The 25,694-nt window shown below is 49.5% G+C and overlaps 2 protein-coding genes across 10 annotated transcripts in view; one reads left to right on the forward strand and one right to left on the reverse strand.

The window, feature by feature from the left end:
- The window catches only part of EDRF1 (erythroid differentiation regulatory factor 1), a 65,857-nt gene extending 60,966 nt beyond the window's left edge, over nt 1-4,891 (forward strand). Inside the window, exon 26 of the mRNA XM_053207575.1 lies at nt 4,023-4,891. Coding sequence (XP_053063550.1) covers nt 4,023-4,095 — 73 coding nt within the window. The 3' untranslated portion in view covers nt 4,096-4,891. The remainder of the gene's footprint in view (nt 1-4,022) is intronic.
- The window catches only part of UROS (uroporphyrinogen III synthase), a 35,540-nt gene that overhangs the window by 3,908 nt on the left and 5,938 nt on the right, over nt 1-25,694 (reverse strand). For 5 of the 9 annotated variants that reach the window (XM_053207577.1, XM_027063368.2, XM_053207580.1 and 2 more), the window contains 6 exons: nt 21,166-21,254; nt 20,899-20,982; nt 19,161-19,257; nt 15,964-16,038; nt 6,122-6,196; nt 821-901 (listed from right to left, as the gene is read on the reverse strand). In XM_053207577.1, the coding sequence (XP_053063552.1) occupies nt 821-901; nt 6,122-6,196; nt 15,964-16,038; nt 19,161-19,257; nt 20,899-20,982; nt 21,166-21,254 (501 nt within the window). Of the gene's footprint in view, nt 1-820; nt 902-5,499; nt 5,755-6,121; nt 6,197-15,963; nt 16,039-19,160; nt 19,258-20,898; nt 20,983-21,165; nt 21,255-25,330; nt 25,598-25,694 lie in introns of those variants that run through there. The other 4 variants (XM_053207579.1, XM_027063371.2, XM_053207578.1 and 1 more) reach the window with 2 other exon arrangements.

The following is a 25,694-nucleotide window of genomic DNA, read 5'->3' on the forward strand; positions in this document are numbered from 1 at the left end:
GAACAAGCAGCCGGGAGCTGAGGTGCAGACCGTGCCCGGGCGCCCGGCCGGCCCTCGGCAGCCCGTGATCCTGACCCCCCGGCCTAACGTCCTCTGCCGTTATTCCCGGTAGCGTTCAGGAGACAGAGGACGACACCAAAGACACACGATCTCTGCTTTAACGCAGGGGGAATCGTTACTGGGTCTAAGATCCTCCTGGGGAATATTCTTTACGTGGGTCACTGGAGATCGAGGACAGAGGGCGGGAAGAGGAGACCCGCGGCGCCACGCATTTCTTGCCTTTGGAGAGCCAGGCCTGGTGCCACCTAGCGTCACAGCGGCCCTGGGCGGCAGGCTCTGTGGTTGTGCTCATTCCGCAGGCGGGGATGTGGACACGTGCACCGCGTGTGACCTGCCCTTGCTCACACAGCTAATGAACAGCAGAGGGAGAGTTCAAACCTGGCTTAGTCTCTCCTGAAGTCTGCCCTCCAACCTGCCGTTGACCCTCTGCTCTCAGACCCGCCCGTGACAGAAGGTGTGCGGGCCACACCCCCTCTCCCCTGCCCCGCCCCCGCTGCCCCAGCACTTGAGTGGCTGGGGCTGACGTGCCGCCGGGGCAGAGGGCTGGTCTCTAGACCGTGACAGTGGAGTGGCGAAGGCTCAGTGACACTCTGTGGGCTCCTGAGGGGCAGCCCGCCACTGCCCCCACCCCTGCTGCGGCCTCCTCTCCCCAGGGGGCTCTACGGGGCTGACCACAAACACTGACCACGAAGGCTCCCGGTAGACCCGAGGAGGCGGACAAGGGAGGAGGTGACCACGAGCCCCAGGGCATTCTCATCACCTTTGTCCTTGAGCATCTTCGGCAGGATTTCCCCTTTGACGGTTCCACAGGGAAACAGGAGAGGCAATGCCGGTGACTCCCCTGCAGATAAATAACCGGACTTTGTGAACGCTTTTGAGAAGGGGGTGCGTCTGCACAGGGGTGGGGAGGAGCTGCTCCGGGCCACCCGGCATCTGAGTGGGAAGAAGCGCTGACCTTGCCGTAGGAAGATCACAGGAAGTTTGGCTGAGGCGCTCAGAAAACGGGCGTCTCCACAAGCCGGGAGCCACCCCCCCCCAGGCCCCTCTGGCCCCCCGGTGCTGACGAGGCGCCTGAGCAGCAGGCATGAGCTCTGCCTGTCACTGGAGTCAGAAGGCCAGAGGCTGGGTGGTGTCGGCACTGCAGACGCCCCCCAACTCGGGAGGAGCCGTGGAGGCGACAGAGGTGGCTGGAGCCAGGGCTCATGCCCCCGAGGTGGCAGGGTGAGGGCAGCCACCCACGGCCCGGCAAGCACCCCCAAACAGAGACAAGCTGCAGGCCTACTGTCCCCATCAGAACGGCGGCCACCCGGCCAGGGGCCCAAGGGGCTGCTGGGCGGCCATGTAGGGGCCCCGTCTGCTGAGAATGGCCGGGCCTCTCACCTCCGCTCCCCATGTTCGCTCTAGGAAGACCTAAGGGTGTGTTCAGTTCTAAGCTCTCTGCAGAATCGTGAAGACGGCGTGAAATCCAAACACCAACTCGAGGTAATACCAGCCAAGGAACCAATAGGCTGTCACATGTTAGAATCCTCCCCATATGTGAACATTTTCATAGAACTAACCATTTCCCCCCTATATCCATCCATCCATCCAGCCATCAATTGGAAGAAGTTTTAATGGCTGTTCCTTATGCACACTTCTATATCCATAGACCTCCCTGAACACCTCTTTGGAGACTGCAAATACAGGAGGGAGCAAAGCAAGTTCTTTCCATCTAGCACCATCTCCATGAACACCCAGTTAAACAACAGGAATAACTGTAGACTTCTTTTGAGTTATTAAATAACTATATATTGGTGAATGTTTTCTTTGAACTGTTCTGTAAATATCAGCACTGATATAAAAGAACATAAGGAATGGGGAAAATTTTTAATGTAGATGATAAATGCCCACTGATTTCTTTTTTCCAGTGTGAAGAGATGTTACATGCATGACACGTCCGATCCATAAAGGCATATTTCCAAAGCCACGTTCAGGTGCTATTTTCTAAACCAGAGCCCAGGCATCCCTTCAGCGTCTGTATCTCTGTGGGTGTTAGGTGCTGGGGCAGGATTCCAGGGGCCAAAGCTTTCCCACAGACCCCAACTGCCTGTTCTGGGCGGCTTCAAGAATCCAGCAGGGAAATCATGGGCCCGCCTTGTCAGCAAGCCCAGCCCTAGCAGTGTGCAAGGGTCCTTCGGAAGATTACAGAATCTGCCCTTTGAAGCATCTCTTCTGAAAGTAGCAGAGTATTGAGCTGCTCATATGCTCATATTCTCTGATTCTTGGCCACTAACAAGGGAGATGGGAGCTTAGCATGTGTGTCCTAGAAGAGGACAGACGCCTGTCTTTCCAGGGCCTGGAGGGCCAGGCTGCACAGGCCCAGTCAGCCCAGCTGCCTTCATGAAAACCTGAGGCACCATTATCCAGGGAGGAAGACCACCACTGTCCTGGTTGAATCCTCTCCTGCTGCTGAGCGGAGATCTACCACAACTATCCTTCCTGGGACCTAACCCCCTTCGAGCCAGTGGCAAAGAACTCATTCTTTTCGGGGGATAAGTTTATTGCCTGCAGAGTTTTAACACAAATAGGCCAACGCTAAATAGGTTAACGCCGAAGCTGTCTGATTTCGCAGAGGCGTGACGTGTTTCCTGGGACGATAAGGAGAGATGGGGCCTGGCAGGGGTCTCACCCGACACAGAAGACACAGAATGGGGACTCACACGGCTCCGAGGCTGTCCATCCCTTTAACAGGAAGGAGGCTGGACTGCGGGCTGTGGGGGCTGAGGACAGCAAGGGTGCTGGAAATCCCAGGAGAGGGTTGTACGGTGGGATGGGGTGGGCGGGGACTCCGTAAGTAGTCGCTGTAGTGATTAAGGTAACAAGGCTGATTTTTTACAAATGCCATTTCACTGGAGGACACATGAGTGACTATAAAGCTCCAACAGTTGCCGGGTGAGCAGGGATTTCAGCCTCCTAGGCGCTGCTGTGAGAAGCAGGCCGTGCGGGCAGATGCTCATGGTGCGGAACCCGGACAGTGAGGCTGATGGCGAGGAAGGAAGAGCCGAGCAAGTCTGCGAGGCTGCGGGAGCTGTCTGCCTGCCAGCGTCGAATCCAGAGGACATTTCAAATAGCTGCGCTCCCCTCTGACTCAGGCGGACCCTCTCTCCTGCAGAATGTTGCAACTGTCTTCCCCCTTTTACCGTTTTAATTGCTGCTCTCTCTTCCATTAGAGGAGATACCCTGGGAGGGCAGAGTTTTCTATCATAACAGTGAGCTATCTGGTACACGTAGGTGGCTCAGTTGGTTAAGCGTCGGACCTGTGGTTTTGGCTCAGGGCATGATCTCATGGTTCCTGGGTTCAAGCCCCACATCAGGGCTCTCCACTCTCAGGGTGGGATTCTCTGCGCCCCCCTCTCCCTGTCCCTTCCTCTCCATCTCTCAAAAAAAAAAACAAACCACACACGACAGATGAAATGAGTTCATAGCTTTAGTGCTCACAGTGGTGTCTGTCACAGAGTAAAAGTGTCAACTAAGGTAAATAAGCAATAACTATGAACTGGCCTGTTCACTCTAAATACTGGAAGTAGATTCTTAGCTTTTCAAATCAAGCTTCAGATCTTACTGGGGAAGGAAATCATTAATGCCTTGGTAAAACCAAGGTTAAAGTATTAGCAGTCAAGAAGGATTCTTATGTGGTATTCTAATTGCGAATTAAAAATTTATTAGGACACACAGGCATGCCGGTAATGAACGAGAAGTCACAAAGGCTTTGCAAAGAGTGTGGACCCGTGTCTGCTGAGATAAGGGCAGAGTAGGCTCCTATCTACCCTCACGCCGTGAGGCAGTTAATTGAAACACCAGTGTGATATCTCAGAAGTGACACGGATCCTTCCTGCCTTGTGTACGCAGAGCAAGGAACACCAGCTTGATGGCTTTGCACCTGATGATGAAGAATGACTCAATTTCCCTCCGTCTCTTTCCAGAACTAGTGCATCAGCTGTGAGGACGGCCAGATGGTCTGCCCTGGGAGCAGGCGGCAGCCACCTGTTCCATTAAGGAGTAATTGTCGTGCCACCCACAGAACCCATCATGAGTCTTCGTAAACCAAGGCACTTGATTCCACGGGGAATGCCAAGAGCTACCGTTCACAGTGATTTCTACATGAAGACATTAGAAGGGCTCGGTTACCACTTAATGGTGACCATTATCCCCTGAAAACATCAGAAATAAAAAGCCTGGAGTTGGATCCTTCTGGAACATATGCACCCACACTATGAACGGCTGGGGAAGAACCCAATCGTGACATTCTTCTCGCCCCAGAAGAGATGAGGCTCAGTGACCCTCGAAACAGTGCCACGGGCCTGAGGACCCCGAGGTGCCTGGGACCGTGCTCACCCTTGGACCCCGGCATAATTCCCACTGCTGTTTCAACACCTGGCTGGGCAGCGGTGGGCAGCGGCACACCCATGCTGATGCTAAAGGGCTTCTCAGCCCCGACAGGCCGGCCGGCATTGGCCAAGCCCTCCCCTGCCTTGCCCTCCACGTGCCCTCCCGTCAAGCTGGAACAGTCCAACAGCATTCGGCAAACACCGTGTGGGAACACCTGTGTGCCAGGCCCTTTGCAGGGCTGGGGGGGGGCACCAGGGAGGAGGCGACACAGACCAGCGACCCTCACAAGGCCGGAGCGGGTTAAACAACAGAGGAGATACGAACGGCATGTGTACAGTGAGCAGGTGCCCGAAAGAGGGCTGGGGTCTTTGGGACAGTAATGGGTAGAAGGAGCACAGCCTATGGCAGCCCTGCCGTGAGGGGCTGTGCTTAACGGGAACTACACGAGGGACGGGACGTCCACGGGCAGCACCGTTGGGGGAGGGGGGGACAGGCAGAGGTGGGAGGGTTGTGCAGGAGGCTGGACGGGACAACGTGCCGGGAGCAGCCATGGGACCGGCCACTAGAGTTGTGGGCCCTCGACTGTCGTGTCTGAGAGCCCCCGAGGCACCGCGGTTCGGGTGGCGTGGTGGATCCCAGACCCGAGGCAGGAGGCCCCGCGGTGCTGCCCTGGGACAGGAACACAGTGCTGGGTGCCCGGTCCTCCTCCCCGGCCCAGGCCAGCACCTGCTTCGACCAGGCTTGGGCCCAAAGGGTCACTGGCTTAGGGTCACATCCATTGTCCCCGGGGCTTTTGGGAGTGTCTGGGAAACACACTCCTTTAGTAAGAAGAGCGTTTCTCCAAACTTAGACCTCACCGAACTAAACGGAAGAGCAGGGCTGGGGTGGCTGCGACCAGAGAGGAAGGGAGCACCCTCGGTCCTGCTGCCCTGCTCCCTGGCCCCCGGGGGGCCACCACGCTGGCATCTGGCACGTGTTGTCTCTGCGTACGTAATACGTCGTTGTGCTGGGCCCGTGACGTGGGGTGCTTATTCGACCCGCTTTTACCAATGGGGAGGGGGCCGGGGCAAGTGTCTGCAGCTGGGTTAGGCTGGGGGGTGGGGGAGATGGTGAGGAGGACTGCCCTGCGGGCACCCCTTAACTTTCCCGCCCCCCTCGCTCCAAGTTCCCCAGAAGCTTTACTTCCATCAAGGGTGAACCCCTCACGGAAACGCAACATGTCTGCAACCAGCGACACCTACAAACGGCGGCCACACGCCGTCCGGGGACGTGCTCGTGGGGGTGGGGGCCGCTCTGAGGAGGGGAATTCAGAGAAGGAAGCAGCCCCTAGGAGAGAGGAGGAGACACAGACACAGGGACGGTGCCCAGCGGCACCTGCCTGCCTCCACTCCCTCTAGAATCACCGCAGATGGTCTCCCTGTACTTGTCGCCAAATATTTTGTTTTGTGTAATGTTCGCATTGTCCCGAGTCCTTTGGTGGAGGGGGCGGAGAGACTCGAATCTCAGACAAGCAGAGACACACATCGGGACCAGGAGCCAGGGGTCCCAGGAGTGGCTTGCACACGGCACACCAACCCCCGTCACCACAGAGGATGCACAGGGGAGACGGGCCTTTCCTGGGGCGACGGTTGCGAGGCCAAGAAGCCAACATAAATAAATGGCCTTCACTTGGGGGTGAGCTTTTTCTACTTACTGGAACAAATGTATTCTGCGAGCTTTTCTGCATTTCCACAGCTCTCTCCTTCTGTGTCCAGGCCGATTTTATTCACTGGAAAACAACCAAGAAATGCATGTTTTCACATGGCTGTCGAAGACCTCTGTTCCCGTGTTGTTGATATGCGAATACAAAGGCACGTGCTTTACGAATCACAGAGAAAGTCTCTCCTGAAGGCTGGTACCAGAGGCCCACGGGCACTGTCAGAGGTGAGGGTGCTGGGTCCTGGCCCCACCTTTCCTGGACGTGTGACTTTGGGTCACGCCCCCATTCCTCTGCACCCCACTGAGCTCATCTACCAGACAAGACGCCAGCCATGTGGGACCCGCTTTAAGGAATCCAGGAGAGGGTGGGAGCAGACCACGGCCACCTAAGGCCTTTCTCATCAGCCAGTAAGCAGGTGGTGAGCATTTGGGATTTTTTACTTCTCACAGGCCAGAGACAGCCCTCCTGTTGTTAGGGAGACAAGGCCAGCCCCCATCCAGAAAGGTGTCGCGGGCTGACGTGGCCAGACTGAAATGGAAGGGACGGCGGGAGAGGTTTCATAGTGACCCGCCGACGGGGACCCACGGCACCGCGAATGCGGGTCATCTGGGGTGAGGGGCATCCCAGCTGCTTTGAGAGACCGCTGTCACGAAGGGAGCAGAAGCAGACACCCAGGCTCCCCCCGCCCTTTGCCACGCGGGGAACACTGGCCACCGCGGAGGATGCTGATGTAGGAAGGGCCAAGGGCACAGCTCCGTCAGCTCCCATTACCCGTTCACAGGGTGTGGGCCTTCCCGGACATGGGTGCTGTGGGCTTTCCACTTAGGCCACGAACTGCAGCTTTAACGTAAGCACCATCAGCTTTTAATTTACAGGTCATCTCAAGTGTCCTGAGTCCGGGGGACAAAAGTCACATGCAGCTGTGAACTCTGCTCAGGTAGAGCCCCTCTGAATGCTGCACGGCCAGCCCAGGCTGGGCCACCTCCTCTGATTGAACTGGGGAGGTCTCGGTTCACCAAAAACCCTGAAAACCTCCCAGGAAGTGAACTGGGACATAAGTACTTAGTGTCGACATTCATACGCTTTCTTCCTGAGTTAACTAGACAAGAGGAACCAGGCCCAGAACTTGGCCTCTCCCATTGCAGCCTGGCTGTGCGGAGCGAGGCCTGACGCATTTCGTCCCCGCACAACCCTGGGACGTCTGGTCCCGAGAGGAGGCAGCTGGGACCCTGAGCTGTCCAGCGCCTGTCCTCTCTGTCTCTGCGAGCACAGGGACTGGGCTGTGCGGCCTGCCTGCAGCCCACAGGGGCTCTCAGTAAAGATTGGGTGGGGAGGTGCCTGGGTGGCTCAGTCGGTTAAGTGTCCAACTCCCAATTTCGACTCAGGTCATGGTCCCACGGTTCGTGGGTTCGTGAGATTGAGCCCCACATCAGCCTCTGTGCTGACAGTGTGGAACCTACTTGGAATTGTCTCTCTCCCTCTCTCTCTCTGCCCCTCCTGTGCTCTCTTTCCCTCTCTCAAACTAAAAAAAAAAAAAAAAGATTAGGGGAATGAATGTTTGCCAGAAGGTCTCAGGTCATGATCCCACGGTTCGTGGGTTCGTGAGATTGAGCCCCACATCAGCCTCTGTGCTGACAGTGTGGAACCTACTTGGAATTGTCTCTCTCCCTCTCTCTCTCTGCCCCTCCTGTGCTCTCTTCCCCTCTCTCAAACTAAAAAAAAAAAAAAAGATTAGGGGAATGAATGTTTGCCAGAAGGTCTCAACCCCTGAGGCGGCAGGGCTGGCTCAGCTCTCAGGGGTACGAGCATTTCAGCCAGCACCTGGGCCAGGCAAGGCCACCTTCAGGGCCTCCCCAGGTGACAGGGACAGTGCAGCTGAAGCTTATTCACAGTGGGGGTGGAACAAGCCAGTTTGATCCTGGACAAACCTGCCATCATGTTGTTTACATTTAGGAGGTTGAGGCAAGGACTGCCACAGCGCATCCAGTCTTGGGGGGGGAGGGGGGGCTCTTGTAAACCAGGGGGTGAGCCCCCCCTGCTGGCAGAGGCCTATGGCGAAAGGTACCGTGTGGTTATGTGAAGGTAAGACAATTCTTAGTGCGAAAGCACATCCGTAAGAGTCAGCACATGGGCTTTGAAGACATTTTAACAAGGTTAGGGGTAAGAAGACCTCAGTATTCTCCCAGAATGAGTGGGAAAACAGAGCAATGAAAAATACTAAAAAAAACAGATAGGGTTTAAAAGTGGAAGGACGTCTGCGTGCTTAGGCCAGTGGGTCATGGTCACTTTGGAAAATGCAGTCAGGGATTTGAACGATGTCTGTACCACTTGCTTTTCTTTTTTTTTACACGTTTGTTTTTAAAGTTTATTTATTTATTTTGAGAGAGAGAGAGCATGAGTGGAGACGAGGCAGAGACGGAGACAGAGAATCCCAAGCAGGCTCCGCACTGGTAGCAAAGAGCCCGATGCGGGGCTCAGTCCCACGAACCACAAGAACGTGACCTGAGCCGAGATCAAGAGTCAGATGCTTCATCAACCGGGCCACCCAGGCACCCCATCTGTACCACTTTCGAGGCGTGTGACTGGTAAATCACACCTCCTCTCTTAGGCTTGGTTTTTTTAAGTCAGGAAAATGGGCTTAGTAAGACCTTCCTTGTGAAAAGACATACATAAAGTGCACGGCGCAGTGCCTGACGTGCGACGGGGACGCAGAAATGGCAGTAGGACTTACACGAGTAGGTGTAGACGGTAATTCTTTCTGACGGTGCACATACACACCTCAGAGTGAAGTTACCTTACACAGCGTCTGTCCGAGTCCTGAGTTGTTCAGTGCTAAGCTGTGTTCCACGGAGGAATTGTTCCGGGTCGACAAGGCCAAGTAATGAGGGCCACTCAGTGGCTCCCAGGTACCAGACTGGCAGTCAGATGGGGGAGCTAGGGGACCCCACTTCTGGGCGGCCAGGGAGGCGGCTTCCCCCCGGGGAGGCCGGCTGACCCGCAGGGGATCAGCCCGCAGCCAACCAATGCTGCTTTTTCGATACAAATGGAAATCTTATTAAAATAAGCAGAAACTTTCCAACCAAAATGACGTTCTCAGAGGTTTTATGCAGACCAACAACAGACTTACAAAATAGTCTCCATCTATTAGTAGTTAATAATATCTACAGGATTGTGAGTCAAGTCAGTATTTATGAAGAGACACAGACACGTTTCCCTGATGGACCTTGACTACTTGCTGCTCACCGGACCCGGTTTCCATTTCCACTGTGAGACACATCCCTACCTTTCCGTCTCCTGCCCTGATTCACAGCTTCTGGGGGGAGCCAGAGGGGCTCCTGTGAAAAGGCTCCCAGTCACCTCGGTGTTCACACCCCTGTGGCATCCCCTCCCCTTGGGTGTGGGCTGGACTGACTCCATTCACACAAAAGGAAGGTGGCAGAAGGGAGATAGTGTCACTTGCAAGCCTGATTATGGAAAGACTGGCTTCTGGCTTGGATGCTCTCTTTCGCTGGCTCTTGGACTGTCTCACAGCAGGGCCGGGAGGTAGCCCTTTAGAGAGGACCACGTGAGGGCTGGGGGGTGGATCCACGTGCAGGGTCTTGGAAGCAGAGCCCCCGAGTCAAGCCTCGAGGTGTCTGCGGCCTGGTGACAGACACTGAGCCGGAGGGACCCAACTAAGCCATTCCCAGATTTCTGCCTCAAGGAAATGGTGAGCAATTAGATGCTTGTTGTTTCTAGCCACTACGTTTTGGGGCAATGGGTTACGCAGCAGATGATGACTAACACACGGGCCTGGATTCCTCCGGCTGTCAGTGTTTAACGTCCTCTAACTCTCCAGTCTCTTGGCTGAGCCTCAGGATCAACAGAAACATCCAGGCGTTCAAGGAAGTCCTCTTCCCTGCACCTGCCAGAGAGAGCTCCTTGTGCACATTGTGTCTGCAAAGTGAACTAAGAAGGTTCCAAAATTGGGTGATTGACTTTCATGTTAAGACCGATTGGTTTCTCCAAAGAGATTTTTTTTTCCCTTCTCTTTCAAAGTAATCTCTGCGCCCAGTGTGGGGCCCAACAGAGCCGGCCAGGGTCTCCTCTCCCAGGAGATTTTTTTTACAGCTGCGAAATTCGAATTACATCTCTCCTCTGGTCATAATGTTTCTAGCATTTAGAACGCGCCCTTTTCCTTCACAGCTGAATGAACCGGGAGCAGGCTGGGGCCAGCGGGTCCCCATCGGACCAGGCCCTGCTGCCTGGGCCACACGGGATGCTGGCGCACGCCTGCCAGCTCCGTCTCGGCTTTCTCTTCCCGTGTCACCGCTTCCGCTGTGGGGTTTTCTTCTCACTTGACAGAACAGTGAGATGCAAAGCACGAGACCAGACTGAAGGCAGCACGAGAATCAAAATGGAACAATTTACAAACACACTGTCTTTGATGGTCGGAAATTGCCTCTATGATTTGCTTCCCTCTTCTACTTCAGAAAAGAGCGAAAGAAGGAGCAAGCCAAGTCTTAACTGATTGGGGGGGGGAGTGGGGGCGGTTTCCTTGGCAACCAAGGCCTGACTCCCCCTCTGCTGATCTGCAGGACTCCCAGGCGCAGGTCGCACTGTACTGAAAAGCTAAGCATCAGCTCTTAATTAGACAGGCAGCTCGCAGCTGGTGTCCGCCTTACGTCGTTTTGTTCTCTGGAAAGAGGGCTTTTCATTTTTAAACTACTTTCACTCATGCCGCAACTTCCCCCAGTGTTTCAAAATTCATTTGGACAAACTGAACTGTTTTGCAACAAAGCTGTACATTGATTTACTCATAATTGCTAAGCATTGTTTAATGCTTTAAAAAAAATTTTTTTTTTAAACGTTTATTTATTATTGAGAGACAGAAAGACACAGAGCATGAGCAGGGGACGGGCAGAGAGAGAGAGGGAGATGCAGAATCCGAAGCAGGCTCCAGGCTCTGAGCTGTCAGCACAGAGCCTGACACGGGGCTCGAGCTCACGAACTGTGAGATCATGACCTGAGCTGAAGTTGGTCACTTAACCAACTGAGCCACCCGGGCACCCCTAATGCTTACTTTAAAAGAAGTTTTTTTAACGTCTATTTATTTTTGAGAGAGAGAGAGAGGGACAGAGAGAGAGGAAGACACAGAATCCGAAGCAGGCTCTAGGCTCTGAGCTGTCAGCACAGAGCCTAATGTGGGGCTCAAACTCTCGACAATGAAATCATGACCTGAGCTGAAGATGTATGCTTAACCGACAGAGCCACCCGGGTGCCCCAAATGCTTAATTTTTATGTTCATTTGTAAGGTTGACTTTTCATGATTCACTGTTTACCTCTGTGCTTTAAAAATAACATATGGGGCACCCGGGCGGCTCAGTCATGATCTCAAGACTCGTGAGGTCGAGCCCTCCGTCGGGCTCCGTGCTGACAGCTCGCAGCCTGGAGCCGATTTCAGATTCTGTGTCTCCCTCTCTATCTGCCCCTCCCCCAGTCACACTCTGTGTGTGTCTCCTTCAAAAATAAACATTAAAAATTTTTTTAAATAACAATTTCAAGACTGGATAATGTTGAAAGTATTTTAAAAATGATAAACACCATTGTAATACCACCATCTGGAGATAAATACCTTTAATGTTTGGCTATTTCCTTTCAGGTTTTGTTCTTACGGTAGTAAAAATACATAACATAGAATTTACCATTTTAACCATTTGTAAGTGTATAACTCAGCGGCATTAAGTACGTTCACAACCACCACCAGTATCCACTTACAGAACTTCTTCATCCTCCCAAATAGAAACTCTACACCAAATTAAACAATAATTTCCTACTTCCCCTGACTCAGGCCTTGCAAACCTCTACTGTAACTTTGGTCTCTTTGAGTTTGACTGCTCTATGAGCCTCATATAAGTGGAATCGTACGGCATCATTATCTTTTTGCATCTGGCTCATTTCACTTAGTGCAATGTTTTCAAGGTTCTTCCATATTGTAGCATATGTCAGAGTTTCCTTCCTTTTTTTTTTTTTTAATGTTTATTTTTGAGAGAGAGAGAGAGAGAGAGCTCGAAAAAGGGAGGGACAGGAAGAGAGGGAGACAGAGGATCCAAAGCCACAGTGTGGGGCTCAAACTCATGAACCATGATCACAACCTGAGCCAATGCCAGACATTTAACCAACAGAACCACCCAGGCACCCTTCCTTGCTTTTTATGTCTGCATGATGTTCTGTGGCCTGCATATGCCACATTTTATCTCTCCATTTATCTGTCAATGGATATTTGGGTTGTTTCCACCTTTTGCCTGTTGTGACTGATTTGGTTATGAACATCATACTCCGGCAAGTATCTCCGTGAGGCCCTGCTCCTTTCAGGCTCCTTGGAGGATAGAGAGGACTCTCTGGTATAGTATAGTCCCTGCATTTTTTGATTAAAGTGAAATTATATCAGATATCTATCTGTATTGCCTCCTGCTTTTTCCTTAATGTTATATACTATATCTTTCCTATGCTATAAAAATCCTTCAAAATCATTTAAAAAGACCCCCTAGCCTCTCTGCTCCCCCCTCTCCTTTTGAACATTTCGGTCCGAAGGCCCTTAGGTGGGGCAGAGTAACGTGAGTGTCATTGTGGAGGAGTGACTGATGTGGGGTGTGAGAAACCCTGTGAGGGTGGGGCCAGGGGAGACTGATTCCTTACAGGGACACTGGTCAAATAGGTAAATGTATTAGGTTTTTCCCTGTCAGAGATGGGGGCCACAAATATGGAAGTGAAAGACCCAGAATAAGCCCTGTGGTGTCGGACTGTAATTGGAGGTGGTGGAATAAACTCATGGTTTCCAATATAAATGAGTATATGTGAACATTGGGATGTGTGTGTGTGTAAAATTATGTATTCCCTGTCTCTGTGTGCTGAAAATGACTGTGAGCAGTGAAGTCCAAGGGTGATGAATACACTGCTGCTCTCCACTAATAGGAACCCTGGTTCTTAGGGAAAATGCTTGATTTCAGGGCTGTGACAGGAAAGGCAGAACATACCGGGAACATCTTTTTGTACCAGCAAAGGAGGAAGTATTCAAAGAATGATGGGACATGCCAAAAGGACACAGAAGTCACCTTAAAGGGGTTGCCAATGGCCACATCAGGGATAATTTGAGCAATAAAATAAATAGACTTAGTAATGGGTTGTAATCTTTAAATGAGGAAACCACGAATCCATACGGATATAAATAAGTAATTGAATAAATTGAAAGTGTGATGACAATTAATCAGGGGCACCTGACCGGCTCAATAGGTACAACATGTGGCTCTTCATCTTGGAGTTGTGAGCCCAAGCCCCACACTGGGTGTAGAGACTACTCAAGAAAAAAAGAAAGAATACATTATCATATATTCTCAAAGTACCTCCCCACAAAGCACTTATTAATTTCAAGGGGAAAAACAGTAGCTTCACAGTGGAGAAGCCTCACATCACCCAAATCAAAGGATGACAAAGGACATTCCCAGTACGAGAGCAAATTGGAATGATGGGTAAGCGTCAAGGAGAAAAACAGCATCGCTTGTGATATTCCTGCCAGACATATATAACCTGAATGAATGTAATGATGAGAAAAATATCAGACAAACCTGAATCGGGGGACCGTCTACAAAACAAATGGTCTGTACTCTGAAAGTGTCAAGGTCACAAAGCCAAAGACAGATGGAGGCATCGTTTCAACCTGCAGGCAACTAACAAGACCTGACGAGATGTATGACGTGATTCTGAACTTAACCCTTCAGCTATGAGAGATGTTAGTGAGAATTAGGAGGTACCAATGTATGTGTGTTAATTTCTTAAATTTGATGGTTGTGGCTATACAGAAATGTCTTTGTGGGGAATCTACACTCAAATATTTGCGGGTGATGGGGGCATCATGTTGGCAACTTACTCTCCAGGAGTCCAGGAAAGACTGAGTTCTTTGTATTGTAAGTTTTCTGTAAATTTCCTTCCAAATAAAAAGTATGTAAAAGAAGAAGCTACATAATCATCACATAGATGATTACTGTTTCCCTATTGGGGGCTTTCCTTTTTTCACGACTATAACTAATGCTAGGATATAGTCTCACATAAAAACCACTTCAAGGGTACCTGGGTGGCCCAGTCGGTTGAGCGTCCGACTTCGGCTCAGGTCATGATCTCACAGCTCATGAGTTCGAGCTCCATGTTGGTTTCCGTGCTGACAGCTCGGAGCCTGGAGCCTGCTTCAGATTTTGTGTCTCCCTCTCTCTCTGCCCCTCCCACACTCATGCTCTGTCTCTCTCTCCGTCAAAAATAAACATTAAAAAAATAATCATAAAAATAAAAACACTTAATTTCTATTTTGGATTATTACCTTTGTCTAGATTTATCAGAAAAGGGATTAGTGGGTCAAAGGGTACAAACCTTGTAATAGAGCTTTTAAAATTTTTTCTTATTTCTTAAAGATTTTATTTTATGGGTGGGGGGATGGGCTAAATAGGTGATGGGCATTAAACTTGCTGGGATGAGCACTGGGTGTTATATGTAAGTGATAAATCACTAAATTCTATTCCTGAAATGATTATTGCATTGTATGTTAAGTAACTTGGGTTTAAATTAAAAAAAGGAAATTTAGTTAAATTGAAAGAAAAAAAATGAATTTCAATATGGGGACAAACCCAATGCAGAACGCTGTGTGAGTTTATAGGGTCCTGCCCTGAACCCACTACATAAGCCTAGTCAGAGTTTTCTGGAGCCAGGGTACCATGCCTCTTAAGCCGATAACTTAGGCACCAATGAAAAATTCAAAATTTCCATTGTAATAGAACTTAAGAACTACAGTGAATAAATATTTAATAACTGGAAAAAAAAGATTTTACTTCATTTTTTTAAAGTAAGCTCTATGCCCAACATGGGGCTTGAACTTACAACCCTGAGATCAAGAGTCCCATGCTCTACCTACTGAGCCAACCAGGTGCCAACGTAATAGAGCTTTTGATACATACTGATCAAGTATTTCTGAAAACATATGAACCAATTCTCAATGCTACTTAGCAATATTTGAATATATTTGTTTCACTGTACCCTTACCAGCGGCATTCTATACTTAACTAGTTATTTGTAAATTTAATAAGCAAAAATCGTATTTTGAACTATAGTGTTTTTTTGTGTGTTTTTCTTTTTTTTTAAATAAACAAGGCTAAGTCATTGCAGAATGAAAAACCCTTGGTTTTCTCTCCTGTACTCTCTGCTACTACCATAGTCATGCTTCGGTACTCTGGTTAGCGAATGTGGGTTGGGTTGGATCATTTGCTCACAGAACTCAGGCAAATGGTTTGCTAACTATTGCCCACTTATTACAAAGGATATTTCAAAGGACACAAATGGAAGAGATGCGCAGAGCAAGGGGGGCGGGTGCAGAGTGCTTCCACACCCCCTCCAGGTGCACCACCCTCCCAGCACCTGTCTGGGGCACCATCCTTTTGGGTTTTATGAAGGTTCCATTACACAGGCACGATGAATTACATCACTGGTCGCTGATGATTAACTCAACCTCCAGCCCCACTCTCCTCCTTGCAGGTGGGGGAGACAGGAGACCACCCTCTCTAATCCCAAGGTTGCTTCCCCTGGCAACCAGCCCCCCCATCCTTTGCAGTTTTCCAAAAGCCACCTCATTAATATAAACTCAGGTGTAACTGAAAGAGGTCTGTTATGAATAACTTCATCTTTCTTATCACTTAGCAAATACCAAGGGTTAAAACCTCCTAAAGGAGCTTTGTGCCAGGTACTGGGACAAAGACCAACAAATACATAATATCGCAATAATTCTGTGGTGTTTTCCCTTTACCTGGATTGCTTACCTAGAGAAGACGTAGCACTTCCAACCACGTACACTGACTTAGCATTCCACTTTTCTTTCAGAGAGTGTTTCCAGACTGTAAAACATGGAATGATATGTGAGCTGCAGATATCATGGTGGCCATTTGCACTGTTGCCCGAGGCTGCCTGTTCATCCTAAGACGCTTGTGAACAAGGCAAACTATTAATGACCAAATATAAAGAGAAGCATCTCAAACTAAAATTCCATTTTTATTCTGTTCGTATTCAGCAGGCAAATTTTTAAAAATCACCTTGGTAAATGTTTCAGTATGCCTTGAGTAAAATATTAACTCGTTTCCACAGTTGGCACTAGAAGCATTTTTAGTGTGTACCAGAGAACAAATATGACTTGAAGAATTGATTTGAAGGGTGACATTAAAAATTTAAAATCCAGCGGTGCCTGGGTAGCTGGGTAGGTTGGGTGCCTGACTCTTGATTTTGGCTGAGGTCATGATCCCAGGGTCGTGGGATGCTCTCTTTCCCTCCTCCTCCTCCCTTACTCACAGATTCTCTCTCTTTATCTCTCTCTAATAAAAAAAAATTTTAATGTAAAAATCTAGACTTACAGTTAATAAAAAAAAATTTTATTAGTCACATCTACACCCAACTTGGGGCTCAAACTCATGACCTTGAGATCAAGAGTCGCATGCTCTTCTGAATGAACCAGCCCCTAAAAATTTAGACTTCTCAAGAAAAAGTCACTGGTCATTGAAAGGTGGCAACTTAATATCTAATAAAGCAATAAAACTGGTTTTATTTGGGACCTAAATCTAGAAGCAGTCAAGAAGCTGTGACCTCCGAGGAGAGGACTCCTGTTTCCATTAGGTCAAAGAAAGATAATAAATTTCAAGTTCAGAGCAGACACACTTTAATGGAGAACACTACCATTTTATGACAAAAACAAACATCTCTAAATGTGGATTAAAGACCTACAAAGAGAAAATGGGTTGTACGAATACATCAGGCCACTGGGGGTTCAATATTGAGCAGTGTTCAGTATCGAACACTTTTTTAGAAGACAAGAAAATATGCGCTCTCCCTTCTTAGAATCCAGTTATGAGCAGAACTCTCCCTTATATTTAAGTGTGACACAACCCTTTGCACTCCCATTGGAAATCTCCTTTTCTTTTATTTACCTCTTTTTAAAGATTTTTATTTTTTTTTTAAGAAATCTCTACACCCAGCATGGGGCTTGAATTTACACCCCACTGTCGAGTTGGATGCTCTACCGACTGAGCTGGCCAGGTGCCCTGGGGGTAATTTCTTTTGAAAAAGTAACCGGAGATTGAGTTTCACCTTCTTTCCTCCCCGACCCATGTAAATAATATTTATCTGAAAATTACCTATCTCATGTGAGCAAACCATTCTCCGAGCCTCATAGCTGATATTTCTCTTTAGCAGGAGGTGAATGTGTATACACCATCAAGAAGGTGATTTTTTAGCTTATAACCGAAGCCTAATTAACTGTAGAGAGACAATAACCATTCACCACTGCCACTTATTCCCCACTAGCCTGCCATGTGCCAGGGAACATCCTGAATGCTTCTTTTTGGGAGACTGGTAGCTGAAATCACCGGTCTACAACTTACAGACCCTGTGGTCTTTGCAAGCTTCATACCCTCTGCTCTTCAAGCTCTGGTGAGTCATATTCTACCTCAGGGGTAAAGCATTTAGTATGGGGTCTGGCACAGAGAAGGCACTTGGTAAGTTTAGCTAGCTAGTAGTTAGAAGTGATGATCCTGGGGGCACCTGGGTGGCTCAGTCAGTTGAGCATTTGACTTCAGCTCAGGTCATGATCTTGCATTCATGGGTTCAAACCCCACATCAAGCTCAGCTCTGTGCAGACAGCTTGGAGCCTGGAGCTTGGAGCCTACTTTGGATTCTGTGTCTCCCTCTCTCTCTGCCCCTACCTTGCTCGTGCTCTCTCTCTCTCTCTCTCTGTCTCTCAAAAAATAAAACTAAAACGTTAAAAAATTAAAAAAAAAAAAAGAAGTGATGATCCTGGGATGGAAGGATTATTTATTATGCCCACTTTACAGACAAGGAAAGCAAGGCTCAGTGAGGTCAAGGAACTCGCCAAGGACAGAGTGGCCATCTGAACCCAGGCCTAACTTGCCGCAAAGCCATTCTGTAATGACCCCTGACTGCTGCCTCCACTGCTTAGAATAACTAGGGCTGGTCACGCCTGGGTCTGAAGCCTGGCTGTGCACCGACTGGTTCCATGGCCTTGGATAAGCGCTTCCCAAGCCTCAGCTTTGTCATCTGTAAAACAGGACCACCGTACATATGCCTCTGGCCAGCAGTCTAGTGATAAATGAGGTAACAAATGGAAAGTATTTAACAGGGCCTGGTACGCATTAGGCATTCCACAAATGTTGGCCACAAAGTGGTCTGACTGCAAAGACTAACGTGGCTGTTCAGTTTGAAACCTGGGCCCTGTTCACATGTTCTGATGGCGAGAGAAGGAGGTAGGAAGAAGGGTTTAAGGGATGGTCCTGTCATTAAGTGCCTGGCATGCACGGACCATTTTCTCAAAGTTGTTGGGTCTTCCCATCATCCCCTTGAGGAAAGAGACTGCAACCAGTATATGCTGAGGACAGAGAGGTTCACCTGGCAGGTGAACTACCCAGGGACTGGGGACTTCAGGAGCCAGCCCTGTCACCTGTGTCCCAAAGCAGTATCTGTGACACGGCGCCACTAGGCGTAGTGGTAGAAGGCTACCGGGTTAATGTGTCACTTTGTGTGGGACATTAAGAGTCAGCTTATAAGGAGAAAGGTCATTTTCTGCTTCCTCCAAAGTTTACACGAACGTGAAGTGACTTGGTACCTGAATACTTTTTTGAACTAAAAGTCATTGAGATTTTTCAAACCTGAAGGGCAGCTATTTCTGGAATCTGATATCCCCAGTGGGAAGAATTGGAGTAAAGTCCAGTGGAATTCACAACAGTGTCTCCCCTACCTTTAGGTTTTAGGTTTGTTTTTGTTTTTGTTTTTTGAGAGCAAGAATGCTAGCAGGGGAGGGGGAATGGAGAAGGAGACAGAGAATCCTAAGCAGACTCCACACTCAGCGCTGGAGGCCCATGCGGGACTCAATCCCACGACCTGAGCCAAAATCAAGAGTCAGGTGCTTAACTGACCGAACCACCCAGGTACCCGCCCTCCCCCCACCCCCACTTACCTTCAGTTTTATTGTCTTTCTCCAAACACAGTTCCACTGCTTCCACTGCTCTGGGGCTGGTAAAAATGAGGCCCCCGTAGCCTTCAGGATGAGACAGCTGCACACCAAGCAGTAACAGAGGCGTTTTACATAAAGATCAAGTTCAATATTTCCCAGAATTCCAATGTTTTACAAGAATAAATTCCATCCATCCATCCATCCATCTATCCACCCACCCACCGGTCCACTCAGCACCTGTTGGGAGCTTACTAAATGCCTGGGACTGTGCACCATTCATGTGAATTCACCATTCATGCACTCAGGCGAATGCAGGTGAATTCACTGTTCATGGCATTTCCCTTGAGCAGCTCACCATCTAGGGGAGGGACAGGAAAGAGAACTGTAGGGTGGCAGGTATGACAGGTGCAGAGAGGGACAATCTGACCCAGCCCGTGCTTGGGTGGGGTGCAGGCAGGAGGGCAGATTGGACCTGCGTCTGTAATAAAACTGGAATCTTCAAGGGGCAATCTCCATGCCGAAGCACTGATTTTCAAAGATAATATGATAAAATCTACTAAACATTGCCGTTTTTACCTAGTCTCTCCCTAAAATCTGTGAAAGTACCATGTGAGATGGTGGGGTTATTGTCATCTCATAGATGAAGACAAAGCCTAAGGAGCTGGCCCAAGGTGAGTGGCAGGGCCAGGGCTCAAGGACATGCCCGTGCCCCTCCTCGCTCCGTAGGGGGCTTCATGAGGGCTCTGGAAGGCCCCCAGGGAGCACGCTGGCTGGTGGAGATGGGAGATGACCGTGTGGAAACTCTGGTATCTGTGTGAGCACAAGTCGAAGACGTGATCTCAAGCGATGAGGCCTTTGGTGCCTTTCGGGGCTGCTTATGGAAGAGCATGTCTCTTGGGGCCCTGCTTACATGGTTCCCTCAGCACTCAGCCCAGTGCCTTGGACAGAACAGATGCCAGATGGATGTTTGCCGGGTAAATTACTGAATGAATAATGCAGTATTCGGCCCAAATCAAAAGGAAGAAACAGGCTTCCGTACAGAGCTGCTGGCAGGGTTGTGCTGCGCACAGCAGGAGGGGTGACCCTGGTGCTCACACAGGTGTGGGGCCCGGGAGCAGGGCTGGGCACCCCAGTCCCATGGAACCTCCCTGGCTGTGGGCCTGCGTGTCTAGAAAGGAGCTCCAGGGGGAGGCGCCCCGAAGGCGCTCTGCCCCTGGGGCCGGTTGCACACTGATGAGGTGGCCTGAGCACTGAGTCTTTGATCTGAAATGTTTGTGAGTCTTTCCTGAGGCTTTGTCCAGCAGGATCTACGACGGCATCACCGGCAGCAGAATGGACGCCCTGCGCAGCAGCCTTCTTATTGCTGGAGGCCTCGGCCGAGTGGCCCAACCTGGGGCCTGGCTCTAAAACGGGATGGTAACACCCATGTGGCGCGTGGTCAGGGCGGGCGGGTGAGTGGGAGGGCAAACTGGAAGGGCCCCACTGCTGAGAGCCCCCTGCAGCCTGCTCTCCCGGCCCCCACAGACCCCACCTCCGGGACAGGGAGGCTTTCTGGGGGAGCTGGTGGGGACTCACAGGCAGTCCAAGAGCCACCTCCCCTGGGGCCAGGTGAGGCTGGGCCACCCCTGTTTCAAGTTTGCTAGTGAAATGCGGGGATGGTGAAGAAATCCTTCCGGTTTGGGTGGGCAACGATTCTACAGAGACTCAGAAATTATGGTACTCGGACACTGACAGACCTTACCTTCTCAGAAAAACTGGAAAGAGACAAAAACTCAAATGATAAAACAGGGATCAGAGTGGCTTCAAGTCCATATAATCCTAGTTCCTGCAAATACAAGAATATAGTTCTGCATTGGCCAGGGTTGTGTGGAAAATAAGGAAAGGGTCACAGTCACGACTTACTTGGTGTCGGCCCTGTAGAGGGTTAGCAGATACCCGCCCCCCCACCCCTCACCCTCGTAGTAAGACAGTGTTAGGCCTCGCGGGACCAGGAGCCTCAGGCACTTACCCTGATATATGGATCTTGGCCACAGTCATCCTCCTTAGGGTCTTTTAGTAAAAGAACCTTCATTATCGCCTGGCAATCCTTACAGGGTGCTGTGACAGAGCAGGGAGACAGATGGATCCTAATTAGAGCTCAAGGACTCTTCCTGAGCAGTTATCGATGGGACAGAAGCAGGGGAAGAAGGTAATCAACTGCTGGCTGAGGGGAACTGTCCCTCGCCCACAATGACTTAGCGTTCATGTGCTTGTTCCTTCTGAAGACCCTGTCGCTGATAAGGCCAAGGGACAGCATGCTGGCACTTGATATCACTCGGAAAGGCAGATGGAAGCCATTAGGGAAAGCCAGTGTCCGGGCCACACATTTAAGGCTCATAAAGAGAAGCAATGCAAATTTGGGGTCGTATTGTCAATAATAGAGAAATTATTTTAAGGAAATAAACAATTACTTCTGTTTCAGGGTAAACATACTAAATAGTTCATAAGCTCTTTAGGAAATAATTATATTGACCTTTCTCCTTTTCAAATGATGGGTTATAAATGTTGTCAAATATTATGAGAAACCTTTCAAAAGTCATCTAACGACCTGGAAAATAATTCGTTGATATGTATCAAGAGCCTTGTATATTTCATACTCTTCCTTCCTATAATTTCACTGCTAAGAATAAATACGAAGGCACTACTCATAAATGTGTGCAAAGATTAACATGAAGATGTCCATCTTGGTATTTTTTTTTTTTTGAGATATAATTGACATAGGACACTGTGTAAATTTGTAAATGTCCGGTGGTTAGCTGTTCATTTGATACATTTCTATACTGCAGTGTGATGACTACAGTAATGGCTTTACCGTGCCTCCTAATTATCTTTTTGTGGTGAGAACAGTTGAGGTGAACTCTCCTGGGAACTCTGAGGTTTATAATACAGTATTGTTGACTATAATCACCATGTTGTGCATTAGGTCTCCAAGACTTACTCCTCGTCTAGTGGTGAGATTGTATCCTAGTATTAACAACGGGAAACAAAGTAAATGTCCAACGTTGAGAGAATGGTACATCATTAGATGAAGTCATTAGAAGAGTCATTAATAACTTAATTACATGGATCACCAAGTAATGTTAAAAAAATAGGACGCATGAATAGTGTGACTTTATTGATCTCATATATACATATATATGAAAGAATATGCATCAAAATACTACTAATAATTATTCCTGGGGGGCAGGTTAGGGTGATTGTTTTCTTGTTTACCTCTTTCTGTATTATCCACGATTTTTTTTTTACAATAGACATTAAATTCTTTTGTATCAAGGCATAGGGTGGGGGTGGAATTTAATATGACTACCCCAAAGGCCTCAAAATAAATGCTGCTGGAGAAGTGTGGAATAAATCCTGCCCGAAATGTGGATTACTATCCCGTGAGTAGCATGAGGCCCACCAGTTACTTACTAACCACTATACAAGTGGTTGGTAACAGTCAAACAGCACATATTGTTTCGAGCAGAAATGTGTTAACTTTGAGAGCCATTACTTGTTATTACTGAATAGGTTCCGGAACATTATAATACCTGCGGGGCGTCTTAAGGAAAATCTGGCTCAAAATGAATTGCTTTGTATCTAAGCAACCAACCCTGGGTGAACAAATAATAATTATGAAATCAAGTTCTAATTACTGCTGCCACTGAGCTGTTAGCTACAGAGACTGAGGAAGTAGGCAGGATTGTTTCTATTGTTTCCTGAGGTCGTTTGGAATGTGTCTGTCTTTTGGGAAACCGGGAACCCGCCTTTCTGAGATGGTCATGCTCACGTGTCAGCCCGGCTAGGATCTAGTCCCCATTTATTCACGAGCGCTGACCTAGGTATTTTGGAGACACAATAAAGTCTATCATCAGGTGGCTTTTAGCCAGGGAGATTATCCTAGATGATCTGGGAGGGCCTCCTCCAGTCGGTGGAAGGCCTTAAGGGGCACATCCCCGCCACAGTTGTAGGCTCTGGGGTATGGAACCCCAAGTTTTCCAAGTGTTGCTTTCAGATTCCAGGAGCCAGTCTCTCACAAAAATGTTTCTATGTTGTTCTCAGGCAGTGACACCTGGAATCTGCCTCAGGGGCATTAGGTCTGCATTATTTACTGGGGAAGGGGGGACAAGTTCAAGTACTACCAAGTGCTATAAGGTGATGTAGGAGAGTTGACCGGATGCTGATAGCTGGTTGCCTCCCCAGGGCCACCTCTGAGATGGCGTCTTAGTTGAGATCAGAATGACAATGGCAGTGAGGAAAACTGTTCCAGTGTCAGGAAGGGGCCGGGCATGTCCCCAGGAGAGAAGGGTAAGCGTGGCTCCAGTGCGAAGGACAAGGTGGACTTGGGCCCCACGAGAAATGGGAATCCACAGACGGGTTGCAGCAGGACCAGAAGCGATGACACTGGTTCGCGCTTTAGAAGGGTCTCTGGCTTCCGTGGCGGGGATGACCACCCAGGACACTGGGCAGTGGCGCCATTAGGAAGCGGCTGGATCGGGGATTCATAGTGAAGACAGAGTTAACAGGGTGCAGTGACATAATTCAGGGTGAAACCATCTGTCCGTGGCCTGATGGTTGCCGCTAGGCGAAAATGTCTTTCTTTGAATCCCACCTAAGCTTGAGGTGTGTTCAATGTAATCCTATCAATGAGGCAACAAATATTTCTAAACAGTTACTGTGTACTAGGCACTGGGGATACAGTATGATTCCTGCCTCATCTTTACTGGAGGATAAAACTGACATTTTACACGTAAAGACGATGACAAAGTCGGTGTAATAAGCATAATAAGCACGACAAAGAAAAAGTCAAGATGCCATGGAGGCCTAACTGGCCATGTCTTACTTGGAGTGGCAGGTGTGGCCAAGGTCGCCACTGGCTCCCAAATACCCAGTCTGCCCTTTTCTCTCATAGAAATGGACTCCCTTGTTGTTAACAGGGCAGGGCACGTGGTTGCCCCAAATGAAAACGTGCCTGGATGTGGCCTGGTGACTGGGTTCTGGCCCTCAGGACACAAGCGGAGGGCGGGGGGGGGGGGGGGGGGCGAGGCACACACTTTGTGGGTCCTGCCCTTAGCGGGAAGTGACACGCCCCTACTCTCTCCCCCTGCCTCCCTGCCGGCTGGAATGTGGATGGGAATGTTCTGGACCTTTCCTTGGTCTGGGAGAAGTTGCAGTAATGCCATTCTCTAAACCCTGATGATTGGAGAAAGAAAGCCATTTAGACAGAAGCCATTCCAGGCACAGAAGTCATCCCCCACGTGTAGGGCAGCTGATGCCATGCACACGAGTGCCTGTGGAAACACCTGCACCTCAGCTGCCCCGTGAGCCAGGCCTCCCCCTGGTGACCATTTCCTCTGCTAAGGGCAGTGTCTGTCACCCAGTCCCCAGGCCTTTGCTGCAGATCCTTTGGCTCTGCAGGACCTCTTGGGACTCCCCCTGTCCACTCCCCTCCACCCCCACGCCCTGTAGACCTTTCTCTGAGCCCTGGGATTCTGCCCTGGGCCGAATGTGCTTAATATACAGTGAATGGTACTAGCCAATTAGTGGGGAATCTATTCTCGAAACATGATCAACTTTAATTCTTAAATGACTAAGAAAATGAGTGATGTGTTAGCAGGACTATCTCTGTGCACTTATCAGGTGATGGGTTTCTCACTGAACTTGATGACACGGGGCGCTAGCCGGGCACAGAATCATCAGCAGTGGTTTCTCCGAATGTTGCATTAGAGGTGCTGTGAGCACGGGCAGAGAAGGAATAAGGGTAATAATCTGATTTTTAGTTCTCAAGGCCAGTAGCACAGCTCACGGAATCTCTTAATGGTTATTATCCCAGAGCCATCAATTTTATTACCTAAGACAACCACAGAGAAGGACCCAGAAGATATATTTTCTCTATTTGCGGTGGGTAGATGGGCTTTGCTTTCGCGTGTCTGCGTTATTAATCTAAGCACTCTGTACCAGAGTGATACTTTTTATTTTCTGTTCTCCCAAACACTGGGTGGGGTCTGCAAAGGATAGGAGAGGCAGCACAGCCTAGGCGTTGGGAGCACAGCCTTGAGAGCCAGCCCGCCTGTCTGTGAATGCCACCTGGCTCTGCCACTTGTCAGCTCAGGGACTCTGGAGGAGTTCTGTCCTCTCTACGGCAGCTTCCTCACCCATAAAACGGGCCGACCTCATCGTTTACATACAACTGAAGCATTCAGTCAGTCTTTGGTGTATGGTAGGTGCTCAGTAAACGTGTTAGTGGCCATTGTTATGTCCTCTGAGTCACTTGGCACCCGGACAGCTTGGTAACGCCGAGGTTTGCCCCACTCAACAGAGGAGAACAAGATCACATCGTGGGCGGTAAAGCTGGCATCAGATCCCTTGCCCCCCAGTCCTGTGCCTGCTCTGTGATACCACACTTCCCGCCTCCTGTTACCCTGCAGGAGGAAAGGGCGAGCAGAAATGAGAAAGGGCCAGGAGAAGTAAATCTGTCAATAAGAACCTTCCCACTCCTGTCGAGATCAGATCCAAACT

Source organism: Acinonyx jubatus, chromosome D2 (assembly GCF_027475565.1).
Source record: "Acinonyx jubatus isolate Ajub_Pintada_27869175 chromosome D2, VMU_Ajub_asm_v1.0, whole genome shotgun sequence".
NCBI lineage: Eukaryota > Metazoa > Chordata > Mammalia > Carnivora > Felidae > Acinonyx > Acinonyx jubatus.